Source organism: Rattus norvegicus, chromosome 4 (genome assembly GCF_036323735.1).
Source record: "Rattus norvegicus strain BN/NHsdMcwi chromosome 4, GRCr8, whole genome shotgun sequence".
Classification (NCBI taxonomy): domain Eukaryota; kingdom Metazoa; phylum Chordata; class Mammalia; order Rodentia; family Muridae; genus Rattus; species Rattus norvegicus.
In genome coordinates this window covers 78,924,255-78,942,756 of record NC_086022.1, presented here as the reverse complement: position 1 = coordinate 78,942,756, position 18,502 = coordinate 78,924,255, and the positions used below count along the sequence as shown (strand labels likewise).

Below are 18,502 nucleotides of genomic sequence, written 5' to 3'. Positions count from 1 at the left end.
AACTGTCAATCATCCAGGCCTGAATCCTCCTGTTCCTGGTTGGAAAGCTGTTCCCATTCAATTTTCCTTGGTGTAATAAAATGTCTGGGACAGACGATCCTAGCTCTGGCAAAGGCCTGTCATACAAGTCATTGAAAAGTCCCTTGGGCTCCAGAGATGTGAAAATCCCACCTTGGTCAAAATACATAAACATTTCAGTGACCTCTTTACAAATTGAGCTCTTTCCCTCAAACAGACAAATTTCACCAATAGGAAAGCACAAAGGCATAATTCAGTTCATCTTTATTATGCGATTCAACTCATATTTATACATACATTTTCTAGAATTTAGTTTGCTAAGTATGTGGCATTTAAAGGTAGTTAGATTACTTCTTGGCCTCTTGGGGAAGATAAAGTTTGATATCAAAAACAAATTAATTCTCAGACTTCATTATCAGTAGGTTGATCTTGAAGGTAGCTAAACACATGTGTTACAGCTCTCATCCTCAGTACATATGAAAATGACTGATCTTTAAAAATTTCTGACCCTTAATACACCTTGGAGAAGACTTCATATTCTTCATCTCACTGCCAGCAACTTCCAGTAGATCTTCTCAACCATGCACAGAACACCGGGAAATAAATTTCATATACCCATGAAGCTGGGCACAAAGAATAAAGTTGGAATGTTGAGCTCACAACTACCTTCGCCATGCTAGGCATACCTCTGTGTGCACGTGTGTGTGTGTGTGTGTGTGTGTGTGTGTGTGTGTGTGTGTGTGTGTGTGTGTGTGTCTGAATACCCTGGTTCTCAGGATATTATCTTATTGGGCTTGACATTGACCTGAGCCTTGGGACAGTGACAATCCTCACTCTATCCAACTTACACTGGTGAAGTGGTTTTCACCCCTAATATCATATTTAAAACATTTCCAATATTATCTACCATATTCTCTTTGTCTTCTAATTCCCTTCTGCCTGGCCTAACATGACAATTTATGTACACAAATATCTACATCCATCATGAGATTCATTTATCCCTCAGCCCTCAAAGTCATGAACCTTCTTTGAGAGGGTCCACCCCATTAGTCCCTCTTCCTCTCATCTACCCCAACCTCTGTTCGATGACATCCCTAAATTGTCCCCAGGCCTTAAAGCTGCTCACTTGAGCTCATTTAAATACCGTAGTAATTTGACCTACTGCTGATTTTAGTTGATCCATCCATGAAGTTGAATGCTCATCATAGCTCCTTTTGAGATCATTGGCTATTGTCAACAGAGCTTTCACCTGGGTCTCCTGGTCTTCACCAGTTTCTTTGTTATTAAAAGCACAAACTCGCCCCTTGCACTTTTTAAATATTCTTTTAAGGACTTTGTTCTTTGTGTTATTAGTAAAATCATAAAGGTCCCCATCCCCTAGGTCTTCCTTTCGTGTAAACAGCACAATCATGTATTTCATAATGTTTTCCTCAAAACTGGCCTCCAGTTGCTCCACCACTGCCTCGTCTTCCTGGGTGAACCGTCCCAGCTGGAATACCAGGACAAAAACCTTCATGCCTTCTTCGCAGTTTTGAAGCAAACATTGTTTGATCTCCTTCTTTAACTGGGCAGGATTCTTTTCAGTACCAGACATCTGGTTGAGTGATGGAGTGTCCACAACCACAATATCCTGCCAGTCCAGTGTCCTCCTGCCACTCTGACTCCTACTGGTGACCGGCTGAGCTCTGAGCTGAGAGACGAAGGCAGGTCTCCCCAGGATAGTGTTCCCAGTTGCACTCTTTCCAACTCCACTCCTTCCCAAGAGGATGATGTTTAAGAGTTCTGTTGCAGAAGAAATTGGGAAGGACTCATGATTGTGGGATGATGCAGGGTCACCTTTCCAAGTTATTCAGAGCACTAGTTTCCTCACCAAACTCATAAGGCATCACCGAGCAGGTCTACCCCACATGTAAGACTGGCTTCCCAGCTCATGTGGTCTAGGAACTCAACAGAGGGACTTAGACAATTTTCTGCCCAGTACTCATCTCTGAACATATCATATCTCCTATCTCTGAATCTACTCTGCTCCCTTCTCCGGGACCTCTTCTTAATTCCTGGTACCTATGAGAAACGATGGCCCCTTATCTTTGCTGGGTCTACTCCACATGTTTCATTTCTATCCTCTGTTCCTTCTGTGACTAAGTCTCCCCATTGCCAACTCCTGATAACTATAATGTCTTTGCAAAAGGTCTTTGAAGTATTTGAAAATCAAGTCTATACAATTTGATTTTCAGTAAAAAGCAATCTCATATTCTATCTAGATTACCAGTTGTGTTGGTTGTCTCATATAAAATTCATTCAAAGCATGATATGCTTTACTGTGTCTTTCACTAATGAACCGAAGGAGCTTCCTGGTTAAAATAAATGCCCAACAACGCTGTTCTTTGTGGTTTGGGTGATGGAGGAAAAGTTTCCCTATAAATGGTGCAGGAAGATCCGATAACATTCACTCTTTTGGTGTTCCTAATGCCTTTCCACGTAACTGTGTTTCTTCCCAGTGGTCCTTCATCATGAATTCCTTGTCAAGTCACTATAGTCTACCTTAAACCAAAGAAGGTGGAAATCCCATCTTGCTCTTCCTTCCAGGAACAACTAATGAACTACTTGTGCTGAACCTAGCCTCAGAGTTTTGCCTAAAGGTTTAAAATAGCATACACATTCTCTCTCTCTCTCTCTCTCTCTCTCTCTCTCTCTCTCTCTCTCTCTCTCTCTCTCTCTCTCTCTCTCCCAAACTCACATCATGTATTCCAATCACTACTGCTGTACTTATAGAAAAAGATTAAGTTGCCAACCCTCTCTGAACTCTGACGCAACCTTCCTGAAATTTGAAGCCCTATTTCCATCAAAAGGCATGCTCAGCCAGTCCTAGTTCTTTCTTAAAGTTGCTAATGTATTCTCTGGATGTCTCCCTTTCTTCCCAGCCATCCAAACCCTACCTATTTTCTAAAACCTGTTTTAAACTGAGTTTCTGCAGATGTTTTCCCCTGGCCTTCCCACTTCCCTGAACTCCCCAGAACCCAGCCCTCCTTGGGGAATGTGAAAGGGCAGTAAACAGCGATACCCACTTGGAGTACTGATCTTCCTGCATAAGAACATTTGAGTCAGAAGAGAACAGATGAGTAGAAACAGGAAAGGTCTCAGATAAGGTCAATAGAGTAGGGAGTACTGAGAAAATGGGCAGTCCTTTCTCCACAGGTAAGAGTGGGATCACATCATCGAGCGTCGCATACTGCCATCTACCACAAGCATGCAGGCTCTGTCCCTGTCTTATCTCCTAACTCTCTTGCTCTAGTCCTTCTTTTACTTTCTTAGTACATGTATATAAGGGTATTCAAGCATGTTTAAATGAACATGTATGTGCAGGTATAACATATGTGCATATGATATGCATGAAGAGTCCGGAGAACAACCTTAGCTGTCATTCCTCAGCCATAATCTAAGTTGATTTTTGAGACAGTCTCTCACTAGCCTTGCTAAGTAGGTAAGGATGGTGGCTAGGAAGTCCCATCTGTCACTGCCTCCCCAGCCCTGGGAATACAGCATTCACCACCGTGCCTGGCTTTTCTGATGGGTTCTGGGGATCAAACTCAGGCCCTACTTACAAAGCATACTTGTAAAGCACATGAGTCATCTTCTAAGTCCTACTTACATTTTCCCATCTCCAAAGCAGTAAAGAACAAATAACCCAGAGGGAGTTCTATGTGCAGAGAAAAGAAAAGCAAACCAATGACCCAAAACTGTTGTCACTGAGCTGAGTGCTAAGTCCCAACCACAGCAGACTGCAAAAGCAAGAAGACTGGGAGGGGTTTCCATACAGGAGAGGTGAGGTAGGAGTCAGGAAGAAATGAAAAGCTAGTCCTGAGAGTGTACATTAAAAAAAAACACACACACACATAACGTTGGGACAATTTGAAGACATGACCATAGTATGAACCTACTGGCTGGTTTTGAGACAGAGACAGGGTCACATATAACCCAGGCTGGCCTTGAACTCACTATTCAGTCAATGAACTTGAACTTCTGGTCCTTCTGATTCTACTGCCCAAGTGTTGGGGCTACAGTTATACACCACCATGCCCAGTTGTTGACCTACTGGGGATCAACCTTAGTGCATGCTGAGGAAGCACTGTATGGAGCTACAGCCCAGCCAGCCTCAACCTTTTCTCACCCTCTCCACAGCCTACAGAAAGCAATAGCTCTAGGTCATGCTTTCTACCCCAAGCACTGAATACAGAACCATTTCCTATGCTCAGCCATACCTTTCTCTCTGATGACGCAAGGCTTGTTGTTGTGGTGCTGCACCACGCTCTCGATTTGACTGAGTAGTTTGCCCACCTGGCTCTGCTCCTCCTCCACAGTTGCCCGGTAGTTGAAGACTGCGTATCTTCCTTCAAATATCTGGATGAGATTACAGAGAGCATCGTTTTCCTTTGTAAATGTATCTAGATCCTGACCCTCAAAATCTTCTTTCCTGGTAAAGAGAATAATTGTAAACTTGATGAATTTTTCTCCAAAAATACGTTTGATGATGCTGAACACACTGTCACCACTCTTTAAGGAAGAGCCCAGTGGTGTGACCAGCAGGAAGGCGTGGGGACCTGGAAAGGTGTGCTCCTTGACATCAGACTCATCAAGCTTCCACGATGAGATTTCTGGAGAATCGATAATCAGAAATTTCTTCTGATTCCAGAGCCTGCTGTGGGATGCAAAGGCCTCGGTGACTCTCTGCTTCTCACTGAATTGAGTCTTGAAAACCTGCTTCCCCAGAATGCTGTTTCCTGCTGCACTTTTCCCAACACCACGCTTCCCCATGAGAAGGACCCTGAGCTCTGGTGTGTCTCTATCCCAACCAGGTCCTGTGATCTGAGGCTGCCTCTTCTTTGAACCTATGAGACAAGAAAAAATAAAAATAGAGCCAACATCTCCTCCTGCAGTTGAATACAATTGTGAACAGTTCTAAAAGGCCTCATCCCTCTGATGGAGCAGGACTCTAATCTCAGGCAGAACCCAAACATCCATGTAGGAACCATGGAAAGCAGCAATGAACTAAGAGGAAGCCCAGGATTTTCCAGGAGAATGACGATGCTAAATTGAGCTTCCATTGGCCTTCATCCTTCTAAGGTATTATAGCATGGGGTCGTTGGCTAAGGCAGGGACTGTGACAATCTGATTATAAAATGCCCTTTAGTCTTATACTCACACAATAAACTACTCAGTTGTTGGTTTGGGTTTTTTAAAACATGTATGAAACTCAAAACCACGCTGAATGGAAGAAACCAGACATAAAATGATTTCATTATCTGAAGTTCAGAACAGGACACACTAATCTACATTCACAGGAGTCTTGGAAGTGGTTGTCTATCAGAAGAGACTGTAAGAACTGTTGTTCTTCACAGAGAAGAAAATAGTACTTTTGTATTAACTTTCTAGTAACATGGAAAATGCTTGACCATTTGTGTTTATTGTTGCATTATTTACAATAGAATAACCAGCCTAGACATCCATCAACAGGTAAATGAAGAAAATGTGATATGTGGTCTAGGGGGACAGCTCCATTGATAAAAGACTTATCTTATAAGCATGGGGATTCTACTTCATTGCCCAGAACCCACGAAAAAATTAAAAATTTAGGTATGGTGGTACACAGTTGTAATCCCAGCACTGTGGAGGCAAAACCAAGTAAATACCTAGGGAGGGCACTTTGGCCAGATAATCTAGTCTACAGGTGAGTTCCAGGCCAGGAAGAGGTCCTGCCTCAATAAAAAATTGCATGGTTCCTAAGATACACAAACATGTTCACATGTATATGCACGCACACCGATGCACACATATAAAAAGGAGAACACTCACCCACAAATGTGATATATATACATATGTATGTATATATAAATGACTGTAATATATACATGTATGTGTATATATGTATATTGTATATATACATATATGTGTGCTTATTTACATATATGCATATATATGAATATACATATGCATGCACATACATAGATGTAGATATACACATAGCTACATGTATCTGTAATATTTTACACATGTAATATTATACATATGTTACATGTATATGTAATGTTACATTGTAAAATATTACAGACACATGTAACATATGTGTATATATATATTAAAGTCTAATTTGGCTGTAAAGAAGAATAAAATTGTGTCTGGGTAGAACTAAAAAAATAAGTACTTACTATGTCCTTTGGGACAAATTGTTCCCTCTGATTCTCATGGTACACCTCTGCCATGCCTGTTCTACTCCTGTCACATACCCAGTGTCTACAAACCACACTACGGAGATCTAGGCTGGTCTCCCAAGAAATGGGAAAAACTCAGATATGCATCAACTAATGACAAGATAAGGAATATGTGGCTCATATACACAACATTGACATGGTGTTCTGGTGGAAGCAGGAAGTTGGGAAGAAGAGTGAGGGCAGGTTCCCTTGTGGAGGAGGGGTCGTGGAACATAGGTAGAAGGAAACTAGAAAAGAGTCGTTTAAGGAGGGAGGGATGTGTATATTGAGAAGATGAGGGAATGCAAAGAGGATTAGCTATGGAAAACCTTACGGAAATCTACTGCCTTACATGCTCCACCCAAGAAAACTCAAAGGGAAAAACATATTATTATTTTCTACTTGTTATTTCTTTCAAAGGAGGGCTCCTTCAGTACAGGAGAGCCATATAGTGTGGTGGATAGAAGCAGGTACTGGAGAGAAGCCAGCAGCCCTGGAGATGTCTTTTTTTCTCAGCCGATCATCAGTGTTAGACCTTGTCTGAGCAATTCACTGTGAGAGTTTTAGTTCTTAAACAGGGCAGACCCAAAAATAAGCTAAAAAATATCTGTGACTTCATAGGCCAGTATGTCCTCACTACAGAGATTCTAGCTACTATTGCGTAGTGACCCATGTTGCTACACAGGACACACAACTAATGGAAGTCAGTACAAAGATACTCTGAACCAGTGAGAAGTGTTTCCTGGTCCTGAAGTAGAAATTTCTGGTTTCTTTGGAGACTCAGTTGTGTAGTGGGATGTTTTTCTGGAAACTGTCTTATGAAAGTATGTATTTCCTGAAACAGACATGTGAGAAGATGCTTTGCTGAGGACAGACATGTGGTGCTTTTCTGGAGGCAGCCTGGGAAAGAGGCTTGGGATGTTTTGCTAGAGCAGATGCTCGAGAGAACACGTGATATTTGGAAAGGGTACAAGGATAACCAATGGACAGTAGATGATGCTCGATGGTATTGGTTCACCTTGCCATTCTTTGTTGGTAACCATTTGTCATGACTTTATAGAGAGAAATGCACCAGAAAACTTCTGGTGGTGTTCTGGTGATTTCTTGCTGCTTCTACAGACTCAGACCAATTGGCAGAGCCTTGTGGTTTCTTCTGGATTGACCTGCCTTTGCTGACTCAGTAATGGCTTTTGTGAGACCTGCCATTGCTGATCTGTGTTGGTGTTTTGCTAGAGGACTGGACTGTTGATATCTTGACAACAAAGACTGGACTCGCCCCCAAAGAACTATTTTTAAACAGGTTTACTTCCCCCGTATCCTAATAACTTTTTCCCCACTACTCTAGTGTATGGTGGGCTAGAGGGGAGGTTGAATGCTAATTAAAGTAGTTTGGAAAAAATGTATGCCTACATGGTCCCCATCAGGAATGCTAGACTCATGTCCAGGAAGAAAAAACTGAGTTAGGCAGAGAGCCATGGAAATCAAGGCTGGCTCCATAGAACAACAGAGTCCAGAGACACTGGCAGTGTGCTGCTGTACTGATTCGCACACATACAGACACATGTACACACACACACACACACACACACACACACACACACGTCAGGAGTCCTCTGGGAACAGAGAATAGGTCTCCATGTGTATTTTGTTTCTTATTTGTTAGTTTTCCCACTTTTCTTTGGATGGGGCAAAGCATTAGAAGAATATAGACCTGAGTCTAAATGTTTAGGTGATCAACTTACCACACAGATTGTCTCCTTTATATGTCACTCCAGTCCCACAACCCTAGAAAATAAAGGGGAGGATGACACACACACACACAGGAGTAAAGGAGGTCATCTTTTCACACATTTGGAGACAATATCTGCTGATAAGGAAGTGGTCACAGTAAGGTCACTGTCCTCAGTTTCCTTTGTGCGCCTGTCCAATTTTCAATCTCACTGATGCTGTGGGACAGGTTCCCAGAGATGGAGGCATTTCCTGCACCCCATTATTCCCTTGCTGCTCTCCAAATTGGGGATGGAGCCTCTGACATGAAGTTAAATTGTGAATACCTCGCCAGGTATGGAAAATCAAACACATAACTAATGTGAAAACAATATCTTTCCATCTTGAAAATTGACTTTTCTTAGAAACTTCCTAGGCTCCATGTTATATCTGTTAATAATCATGCCAACCAGAAGAACCAGCCTCTGCTTCCCTACCTGCCCTCACCCAATATCTTTAATGCATTATCTCTCCCTCCCTTCCCCTTTCTCCTCTCTCTCTCTCTCTCTCTCTCTCTCTCTCTCTCTCTCTCTCTCCCTCCCTTTCCCTTTCCCCTCTCTCTCCCTCTCCCCCCTCTTGTTTCTTGTTTCAGTATAAGTATGCTATGCATACTATAAAATTAATAACCTTCCATATCCAACTCACAAGTGATTGCCATCAGCACTTACATATCCTTCTATATTTCTCTGTGTTCACCAGGCTTGCTGTTCAGTAAACTGCTTGGTATCAGAAACTTCACACCTGCACAAGTTACTATAGATGGAGCTGCCCCACTCTTTCATGGGAACAATCTGCCTTATCCTATGGGCATCCTCTCAGTGATGGGTCTTTGGGTGATTTCTGATTTTGCTATTCCAAAAGATGCTGTGGTAATCATGCAAGAAACTCTATTGATTTAGGCGATTTAGGGTTATGTTCCTCCTACCAGTCCTACCTGGACTCCACTGTTTTCCGTTTTCAAGGGCTCAAAATATGTCCCAGGGCTCTCCATCATTAAAAATTCAATTGCATCAAGAAACTGGGACACCTGCAGTTCCTGCTGCTTCTTGTCCGCCTTGTTGTTGAAAGCACAGCATCGTTGACTTCCAATGTTTTCAATCAACTTCTTCAGATACTTCTTGCTCTCAATGTGGTTCTGCAGTGTGTCTTCACCCAGCTCATCTTCCCGAGTGAAGACCACAATCATATGTCTGTAGGCTTGAGGGCCAAACACACCCTGGATACCCTCAATGGTCTTCTTGTCCTCCTCTGTAGAGTGACCAATGGGAGTGACCAGAAGTAGCACATAGGGGTCAGCTAAGAGGTCCAAGCACTGCCGCAGGTTCTGCTGTTGAACCTCTGGACAGCCCAGTGAGGAGAAGAGATCTGGAGTATCAATAACAATGACCTGCTTCCCTCTTACTGACACACTCTCACTCTGGCACCTCTTGGTTACCATGTGATGACTGAACCTGGACTCGAACACGGCTTTGCCCAGAATGGTGTTTCCTGTGGCGCTTTTGCCTGCTCCCTGTTTCCCTAGCAGGAGGAGCCGTAGTGTGGATGTTCCCTGGCTCTGCTTGAAGTTGCTCTCCTGGCCCCGACTGGCTCTGTTGAGACAAGAGCAACAACACATCAGTGCTCCATCCATGGCAAGTGGAGAGGGCACAAGAGGAAAGTTGTCCTCCTTGTTCCTGAGAATTTAAACCACTAGGTTGGGAGGCAGCTCAGCTATGAGGTCTAGCTTCACAAGAATGAGGCTCCCGAGCTCAAAGTAGGAGGTGCTTGTAATGACGGAGCAGCAGAGACAGGTAGTCACCCTGACATCAGTAGCCAGCTAGTCTAGCTTACATAGGGATTGAACCAAGGGCTTCGTGCTTTCTAGACAAGCTAAGCCTCATCTCTAGACCATGTGGTCCTGATTACAAAGTTTTATAATTACTCTAGAGGGCTCAGTGTACTCAGAAAATTTTAAGAAAGAGCACAAAATCTCCATAAGCTCATCTCAGAAGTAATCGATGCTTCATACAAAAGCTGGGGCAGTGTGTTAAGGCATTAGAAGGTATTGGGATGAAATGAGCATAGTCTATATGTAATTCAAACTCAAACTTGAGGTCTAGGGGTAGAGTTTTATGTTTTAATGCAACTATTACTAACCAACAACTTGGCTGGATGATGTAGATTTGGAAACAACATGGCTGGGAAATCAATGGTAAATTGGTCTGAAAGAGGTATCTGGAAGGACCGCAGGGAAGACAACCAGGAGAACTTCTGAATGCTCATCAAAAATTGACCTCAGCAAAGGAAGAGCTCAATCACCAAGTTGATGGGATGACCCATTCTGTTGGTGCCAGTCAGTCTCTTCTCCAGTCACCCAATCATCAGCCAATAGGCTCATCACAATGTGACTACAGTAACGGGGTAGAGACTATACACGGGCCTGGTAATATCAGAGTATACAGTGTCATCTGTTCATAGTCAAGATTCATTGGTCAGAATTCATGGGTAGAAGTCAAGTGGAAATGATACCACTTGACATCAGCAAAATTTTGTTTCCAGTCCCCAAGACCTTACACTCTGCTAGCACAGAGGTCTTGGTTACAGTGAGCAGAATGTTTCCACCAGAAAATAATCATCACCCTGTACTGGCAGTTAGGTCGGTAAGTCCATAAGTCCCTCTCTGTCTTCCCCGATGCCACTCAAGGGTACCATGAGTTCAACCATTGGAAGAAGCTTCTGTGATACAGGGATTGTCCCATATCAAGGTGCAAGTGGTCACAGAGAAAAGAGGTCAAAGGGACCCCCAGAGCCCAGCAAGGGAAGAAATTTAGTCCTAGGCAGTGAGCCAGTCAGCATAAGAAAAGGGGTTAACAGGTGAGGGCCAGTTTGGATTAAATGTACATAAACTCAAGATTTCCTTCAATACATGACTAACTGTTTCTGTGAAACGACTGGAAAATGTGAGAAGAAAGAAGACAGAACATGACGATGCCATCTGCTTCTCCAGGAGACCAACAATCCCAATAGCACCCACTGACTTCCTTCTGGGTATCCGACTCCTGAGACACTCCCTGCCGGGTCTTAAACCCCACCCCCATCTGCCACACTTCTGTCCTCTTCTTCCCCCTTAGCTATGAAGCCCTCCCCCACAGACCTCTGGGGCAGGCAGCTGTCCTGCATTCTTTCTTAGGAACAGTACTGTGCATTCCAACTGCAACTGGTTGGAGCGGCATGATTCCAGCCAGGGGAAAAACCTTCCTAGGGCTCTTAAAATCCAACCCAACACCGGGCAGACTGCCTTTTCTGTTCTAAGCTCATCACCCCCCAAAGCTATAACAGTACACACACATGCGCACGCACACACACACACACACACACACACACACACACACACACACACCCCTGAAACATACCTTGGTCTTTCCCCCTGTCCTATTGATGTTTCACAGAGTCTGTGCTCCATCTGACTTCCTGCTGCTGCTCCTTGGTGGGATGAAGTCGCCATCTCTGCCCTCAAGCCAATGGAAGCGAATCCTAAAGAGGGCTAGGAGAATTAAAGATTTACCAGGTCACCCCAGTCTCCCTGGCAGGAGGATTTCCGAATGTTTCTAGGAAGAAAGAGTTTTCTAGAAGCATGTCTTACATCGGTAGAGCCCGAGAAGTTATTCAGAACACACAGGATGAACATGCAAGGGGCTTAGGGAGGGGCCGGTGTAAACACACAGGCACAGGTTTTTCTGGAGATACCCTTGGGGGCCCCCATGTGGCAGAAGGCTGTGGGAGCACAGTCATTCATACTGCTGCAGACAGAAGATGGTAACAGAAAGGCCAGCTTGGGTCTCGTCCTAGTGAGCTTCAGCTGTGAACGTGACACAGATCTAGAGACATTTGAGAAGAGAAAACCACAAGTGAATGACTGCCTGTGGCCATTCTCTTAACTGTTGATTCATATTAGAGTTCATCATGGTGTCCCGTGTCATCCCTCCGCAGGTGGCCTAAGCCGTACAAGAAAGGTAGCTGAGCAAGCCAGAGGGAAGAGTAAGCAGCATTCCTTCCTGGTCTCAGCTTTCACTCCTGTCTCCAGGTTCCCGCCTAGAGCCCCTGCTTTGGCTTCTCTCCTGCAGCTGATAACGTGTAAACTGAAATCAACCCTTTCCTTCTCAAGTTGCTTTGATGTTTATCACAGCAACAGAAAAGCAACCTAGAGCAGGTCTATTCTTTGTGAACACCAAAATCAGAAGTTTTAGACAAAGCCAGTTTGGGGGTAAATCCCAGTAGTTTTCCCTCTTGGCTCATTCCCACCACCACTTCACTCAACCTGGACTGCTGACAAGATGTAGGTAAAACTACAAAGAAATCATTTGCTTGCTCCCTCATAGATAAGTAGAAACTTTCCCTCAGCCAGCAAAACACAGAAATGTTTGAACCTGAGTGTGTTCAAGCAAGGGGCACACTGAGAACATGGTTTCCTTGTTATAAATTGAAGGCAAACCGTGCTTATGCTATAAGGATTCTGAAGGAATGGGGAACAGGGGACACACAGACTCATACATTGGCAAAGAAAACTGCCCCGCCCCACCCCCACATCCACCTTAATAAACAAGGTCTACTCTAAGAACAGTCCCCACCTCTCCTGGGCACCAACCAGGTCAATGCATAGAAAACCATCTCATTAAAATGTTGAGGTGAAAACTTTAGACTAGCACGTGCCTACGAGAGCTGAGCTAGCAAGCTTCTGCTGCTCCAGAACTGAGAAAATCTGAGTAGACCTTGGTGGAGCGGGTGGGGGAAGGGGAAGGGGAAGGCAGGGATGTTGAATGAAATAACTAGTTTGGAAGAGTGCTTAAAGTAAAAATAAAGTTTCACACGACTTCATGATGTAACAGGTCAAGGATTGACTTGCCGAGCTGGCCTCTATGCAGAATGATCTTTCCACAAGATTTTGCTCCGCGCCCTTTCTAGTTTGGCTCTAAGGAAGGATGGGGATCTCCTGCCCTCTAGTGGCCGTGTCTAATAGCACACGGTGCAAATGAGAACTTGCAATGTCCCGGCTGACTCTGCTAGCTTTCAATAGGGACAGGACAAAAAGGGACTATAAACCAACAGAAATTGCATAGGGAGAAAGATGCGGTATTGCGGGTTGGAGTGTACCATGCCCATGAACTGTGTTAGACACAGAGGATAGTCTTTGAGCCACGCACTTCAATCCCAGCACTTGGGAGGCAGAGGCAGGAGAATCTGTGTGAGGTCCAGGCCAACCAGAGCTACATGTTGAGGCTCTGTCTCCAAAAACACACAAAACAAAACAAAAACACAAACAAATAAAAAAGAAGAAAGAAAAGGCCTTTGCAAGGATCCTACAGTCTCAGGTCAGGGAAGCCTGGTATGTTGGCGAGCCTGGGAGCGAGGGAGAAAATGTGCTGCACACCTGTGAGGTGCAGAAATAACCTTCACTCTAGTGCTTGTGGTGGTTGTTGGGACAGCCATGAAGTGATGGTAAACCTCTGTCTGGGGTAGCTCTCTTGTGAAATCAAAGGGTAGATGGACTGCAATTCCAGGCCACCACTGCATATTAATGTATGAGCTAAGGAGTTCTTTTAGCTCCTTGTGGAAAACCCCACTTCCATTCTGCAGCTGACAGACCTAGCTGAGGCTACATGTGGTGGAACCTGTAATCAAGGAGGAAAAATAGCCCTCTGTAGTCTGGAAGGGTAAGCAGCTACCTTTCCCTCTGGAAGGGTAAGCAGCTACCTTTCCCTCTGGAAGGGTAAGCAGCTACCTTTCCCTCTGGAAGGTTTCTTGCAGTTGGTGTATGGCGTGAAGACATCCAGGGAAATTTTTCTGGAGTACGTTGAAGATCTCTTTCCTTCCCCTGCCTGTCCCTGCCCTGGCACTCAGTGCTACTTTTGAGAATGGGCACAAGCAGACCGTGTGGCCGTGGTGTTTGCCCTGCCAGTTTCCTTCCTGCCAGGCTTTCTCGGGTCCTCCTTTCTCTCACACCTGATTTATGGCAAGTTTGGGTTTGTGAGTGTATCTTCTGGGTCAGTCCAGTGTCACCAACCAGATGGCTTTAAGTGAAAACTGAGACCATCAGTTGCATCCCCACAGACAGGGAAGCTTCCTTCACTTGTGGGAACCCAGGAAAAAAAGGTGCAACTTGAGTTAATGAGGTAGGGTTGGCTCTTCTTTTCTCCTGAGAGCCAGCCTTCAGGGTAAACATTGACCTCTGGTCGAACCCGTAATGCAACCTGTGCCCTTTTACTTCCCTTTAACTGACCTCTAGAATTGGCCTACATTTAGTCTCCAGGCTCTGACCTTAAAAAACTGCCAAGCCTCTCCCCCCAGCATAAGTGAGCCCCATCTCTAGTTAACACTAACCAGTTCACTTCGTTAACCTAACCATCAGTAACTAACCTCACTTTGAACCCTTTGCCTTCACTCAGCTGTTCTGAAGACTCAGGTTAAGCTCTGCACTGACAAGGTACAAACTTTCTATCTTGATTCTGCTAAGCATATTCGCCTATTAAATGTAGCAACTTGTACGTTCTAGAGTTTCTTCTTACAATGTTCAGTATTGTTCGCCCCATGTGATTGCTCTACGTGTCATTTGTGTGCAGGTGCAGGGGTTAGCCTGTATCCATGACTACTTGGGTTTCAAACGTCTATTTAACTCAGCAGGTGGGAAGCACTCATGAATATTGAGGTCAGAAGACAACTTACAGGATTGGGTTTTCTCTTACCACGTGGGTCCTGGGAATTGAACTCAAGTTGGCAACAAATGCCTTAACCCCTTGAGCCATCTCATCAGCCTTGATTCAACATGCTTGTTATCAGTATATAGGTTCTGTATGCCATAATTAAAATATATGTTAAGTTCTATGATTTCATGATAAAGTTTCTCCATCCTCAAAAAGAATTTGATGCAAATGGCCTACAGATATGCAAGAGTACATGACCCTTTTCAGACGAGCAGGGCTGTCCAGAAGAGGTTCAAATTAACCGAGCCCCCTGCAGTGGCAGGAAGAAGCTGCATGCTAGGCAGTGAGCTCCAGGTCCCAGCTTTCGTGTCAGTGGGTAAGCTTTGGGGATACAGTTGTCTTTGAGTCGCTTTTGATCCTGTAAGTAACCCCTCATCCATATGCCTATAAACAATCCCAATAAAACTCATGGCTTCACACGACTGCACATCCTGGCTTTGGTCAGTTAGTCAGCTCCCTACATGGGAGTAGACATTTGTCTCCCCAGGAGAAGTGTCACATAGCAGTAATAGAAAACGATTCCTATTGAGCCCCATTTCACTCTCAGAAAAATGACATATATTATTTGAATCAATGGAACGCTGACTTCTCACAAGACCTCTCTCTCTCTCTCTCTCTCTCTCTCTCTCTCTCTCTCTCTCTCTCTCTCTCTCTCTCTCTCCCTACCTCCCTCCCTCCCTCCCTTCCCCACCCCTGTCACAAATAATAACTGGTACACGGAGAGTCACTCTGTTGGAAGAGAATGCAAGGAGATGCTGTATTGTTTCCCAATTTCTTCTATAATGTGATTGTCCATTTACTTCCCCAAGCTAGAATCTGGTGAAATACCAAAATAAAGTGACAGATCAAACCATTATCCTCAAATAAAATTTAATACAAAATTTTATTCAAAAATAAATAAATTTAAAACAAAATAAAATAATAATTAGATACAAAGGACTAATCTTTTCTAGAATTATAGCTAGCTACTCCCTATGAGATCGTAGCTATGTAATCAAACCGTCCAGAAGAAAACTAGATTTAAAGACTGTATTGTCTGTTGATGTGATAAAATACCATACCAAAGCAACTCAGAAAAGGAAGAGTTTATTTGGCTTAAAATTGCAGAGCAGATGTATGGTGGCTTAAATAAGAATGGCTCCCATAGGCTCCTGTTTGAATCCTTGATTCAATCAGTTCCTGGATCAGTTTGGGAAGGGTTAGGAGGCATGGCCTTCTTAGAGAAGACAGAGGACACCAAGGCAGACTTTTTTCTCCAAGAACCATCACTAGAGGGCGCTATGTTCTTCATAAACCAGCGTCCATGCCTGTGAGATTTCTGCATCCCTCGTAGTCCATTCATTGAAGAATTCCAGACAAGTTGAACTTTAAATGGGAAACAAAGGGTTGGGAGTTGTAGCCCAGCGGTAGAACGCTTGCTTAGCATGAGAGATAATGGGTCAATCCACAGACTGGAGAGAAAAAGCAAAGGAGTTAGATCAAGGGCGTGCAAGGACAGAAACGGTATCACTCCCAAAGAGGTTTGTTTTCCAGAAAACACAGTAGAGAGAGTCTACGGATTGGGGGGGGAGGCGTGGGGACTATAAAATTATGAAAGCTAAAGACTGTTCTCACCTCAATTTTTTAATAAAATATACCAGCGATAATAAAGTTAGTTAAATGTTTATAGTACAACTAATTTAATCGGTTGTCAATATGATTTTCTCATATTATCAAACTCCTTAGTTAGCTGAATGATGGCCAAGAAAGCAGAGCCAGAGAGCAGACAAACATCTGACAGCAAAAGTGTTGCGGATGCTGCTGTGGGGAGCGTAAGTCTGGTTCCACACTCTGGGAGCTCAGAGCTCAGAGTTGAAGGGGAGACGATGGGGGTAAGGGGGGCCCAGCAAACAGACAGGCAAGTGCTACGGTCTAATCGACAGGACATTTGTTGGAGTCTTGACCTACACCTGATGGTGTTGGTGGGAGCTGGCAGGTAGAGAAAGGCAGCTTCTAGTCCCTGCTGTTGGGTGTGTGCCCTTGAAGAGGACAGTGTCAACCTCAGCCCCTTCTTCGTCCTCTCTTTACACCCTGTCCATGAGCTGAGCGGTTGGATTTTTTTTTCATCTTTTGTTGTTTTTGGTTTTTCTCCCATCAAGGTTCTCTTTACCACAGGCCCAAAGCAAAACAGCCAAAGGACCGTGAACCACCCCTCCCTCTCAAACTGTGATCAAATAAACCTGCTCTTCACAAGCTGATTCTCTCCAGTATTCTGTTGCAATAACAGGAAGCTACCCAACCAGGACACTGGTGGGCAATGCTAACAGGGAAGTAAAAGCGGGTAACACAAAGAGAATAGGTGTGTGGTGATTTTGATAGTGTCCTTAGTCAAAGCCTTCTGAGATGTCGACAGCTGTACCGGGATGTGGGAGCAAAATATTTCAGAATGGCCACACAGAGGAAAACCACGGGGGAGCTTTCTGTGATGCAGTATGAGTCTTAAATCACAGCGAAGGGCAGGGGAAATAAGCCCATAACCTTGACTGTGGTGGCTCTAGTTTAAGTTTTCAGTGTTACCGTGATGCATCGGTTAATATAAATCCAGTAGCAACGTTGAAGTTGGAATTTTGAGGTTTTCTGGACTAAGGGACACAGGGCAAATTCTTTCCCGTACTGGGCAACACCAAAAAGCCACAGCCCCCAGTCAGCCCTACTGCTCTGCAGGAGACCATAGTGTACCAAACACGCCGGACCTGCAGCGCTTATCGGACTATGATGGAGTTATCAGGAGAGAGCGCCATCGTGAGTGAAGGGGCATTTGTGAGCTGAAGAGCTGGGGAATATGGGAGATCAACAGAAATGACCAGGGGACATCAGTTCCGGGTTTGTTTGGGTTATTTTTCATTCTTTTAAGGGAGCCAGAGGACAACCCCAGGTGTTGTTCCTCAGCAACGGTAACTGCCGGTTTTTAGGGGGTTTGTTTTGTATTTATTTATTTGGGTTTTTTGTTGTTGTTGTTTACTTATTTATTTTGAGACAAGCTCTTGACTACTAGGTTGGCTGGCAGAGCAGCAAGCCTTAGGGATCTAGCTGTGTCACTCCTGATATTTTTATACAGTCTCTAGAGATCAAACTAAGTTCCTCGTGCTTGCGAGTCAGCCACCGTATGAGTGAAGTATCTCACCAGCCTTCTTTAAGCTGTGTTCTGGGGTTAAACCGTCATTATATGAGTGAGAAGACACCCCAGTCACGGCAGCCCTGTAGATAGATTTCTGGCTTTAATTTGCTAATGTTTTACTGGAGAGTTTGTAATTACAGTCCTAAGTGAGAGACTGGCCTAGTTTCCCTCCATGGTACTCTCTGGTTTCGGGAGTCTCCTTACCTGACTTTGAAAGTGTTTCCCACATTCTCTGGGACTGTCCAGGAAAGCCATTTAATGAGGCTGTGGAAATAGAGATCTTATTTTTCTACTAAAAATCCAACTATTCTGGGTAATTGTGATCCAGCATATATTCAGACTAGGACCACTACAGGAATTTTTACAATTTTCTAGAAAAGTGTCTATATCTTGTAAATGTAAAATTGTTTGACGATTTGTCCATAGAGTTCTGTGGTGTTTATAGAAGCACTGTGCGCATGGCCATCTCCGCTTTGCTTCCCAACACTATGTGGGCGCTATGTCCCTCTCTCCCCTCTCCACCGCCATAAGAGGTTATCTGTTTTGTCTTACCAAAGAAGTAGCTTTGATGTATTCTA

The 18,502-nt window shown here is 44.1% G+C and overlaps 1 protein-coding gene across 3 annotated transcripts; it reads right to left on the bottom strand.

Moving 5' to 3' along the window:
- Positions 1 to 265: 265 nt before the first annotated feature.
- On the bottom strand, positions 266 to 11,754 carry Gimap8 (GTPase, IMAP family member 8). Of its 3 annotated transcripts, none has more exons than XM_039108126.2 (6): positions 11,653 to 11,754; positions 11,423 to 11,553; positions 8,965 to 9,619; positions 8,006 to 8,048; positions 4,354 to 4,904; positions 266 to 1,800 (listed from the first exon to the last, which is right to left on the bottom strand). In XM_039108126.2, exons 1-6 carry the CDS (start codon positions 11,695 to 11,697, stop codon positions 1,792 to 1,794), a joined length of 1,434 nt encoding a protein of 477 aa, XP_038964054.1. In that variant the 5' UTR covers positions 11,698 to 11,754; the 3' UTR covers positions 266 to 1,791. The 3 variants fall into 3 exon arrangements, with proteins under 3 accessions (XP_038964054.1, XP_006236503.1, NP_001029095.1); XM_006236441.5 differs by having other exon boundaries at positions 4,278 to 4,904; positions 11,653 to 11,752; NM_001033923.1 differs by having other exon boundaries at positions 268 to 1,800; positions 4,278 to 4,904; positions 11,423 to 11,673.
- Positions 11,755 to 18,502: the final 6,748 nt, after the last annotated feature.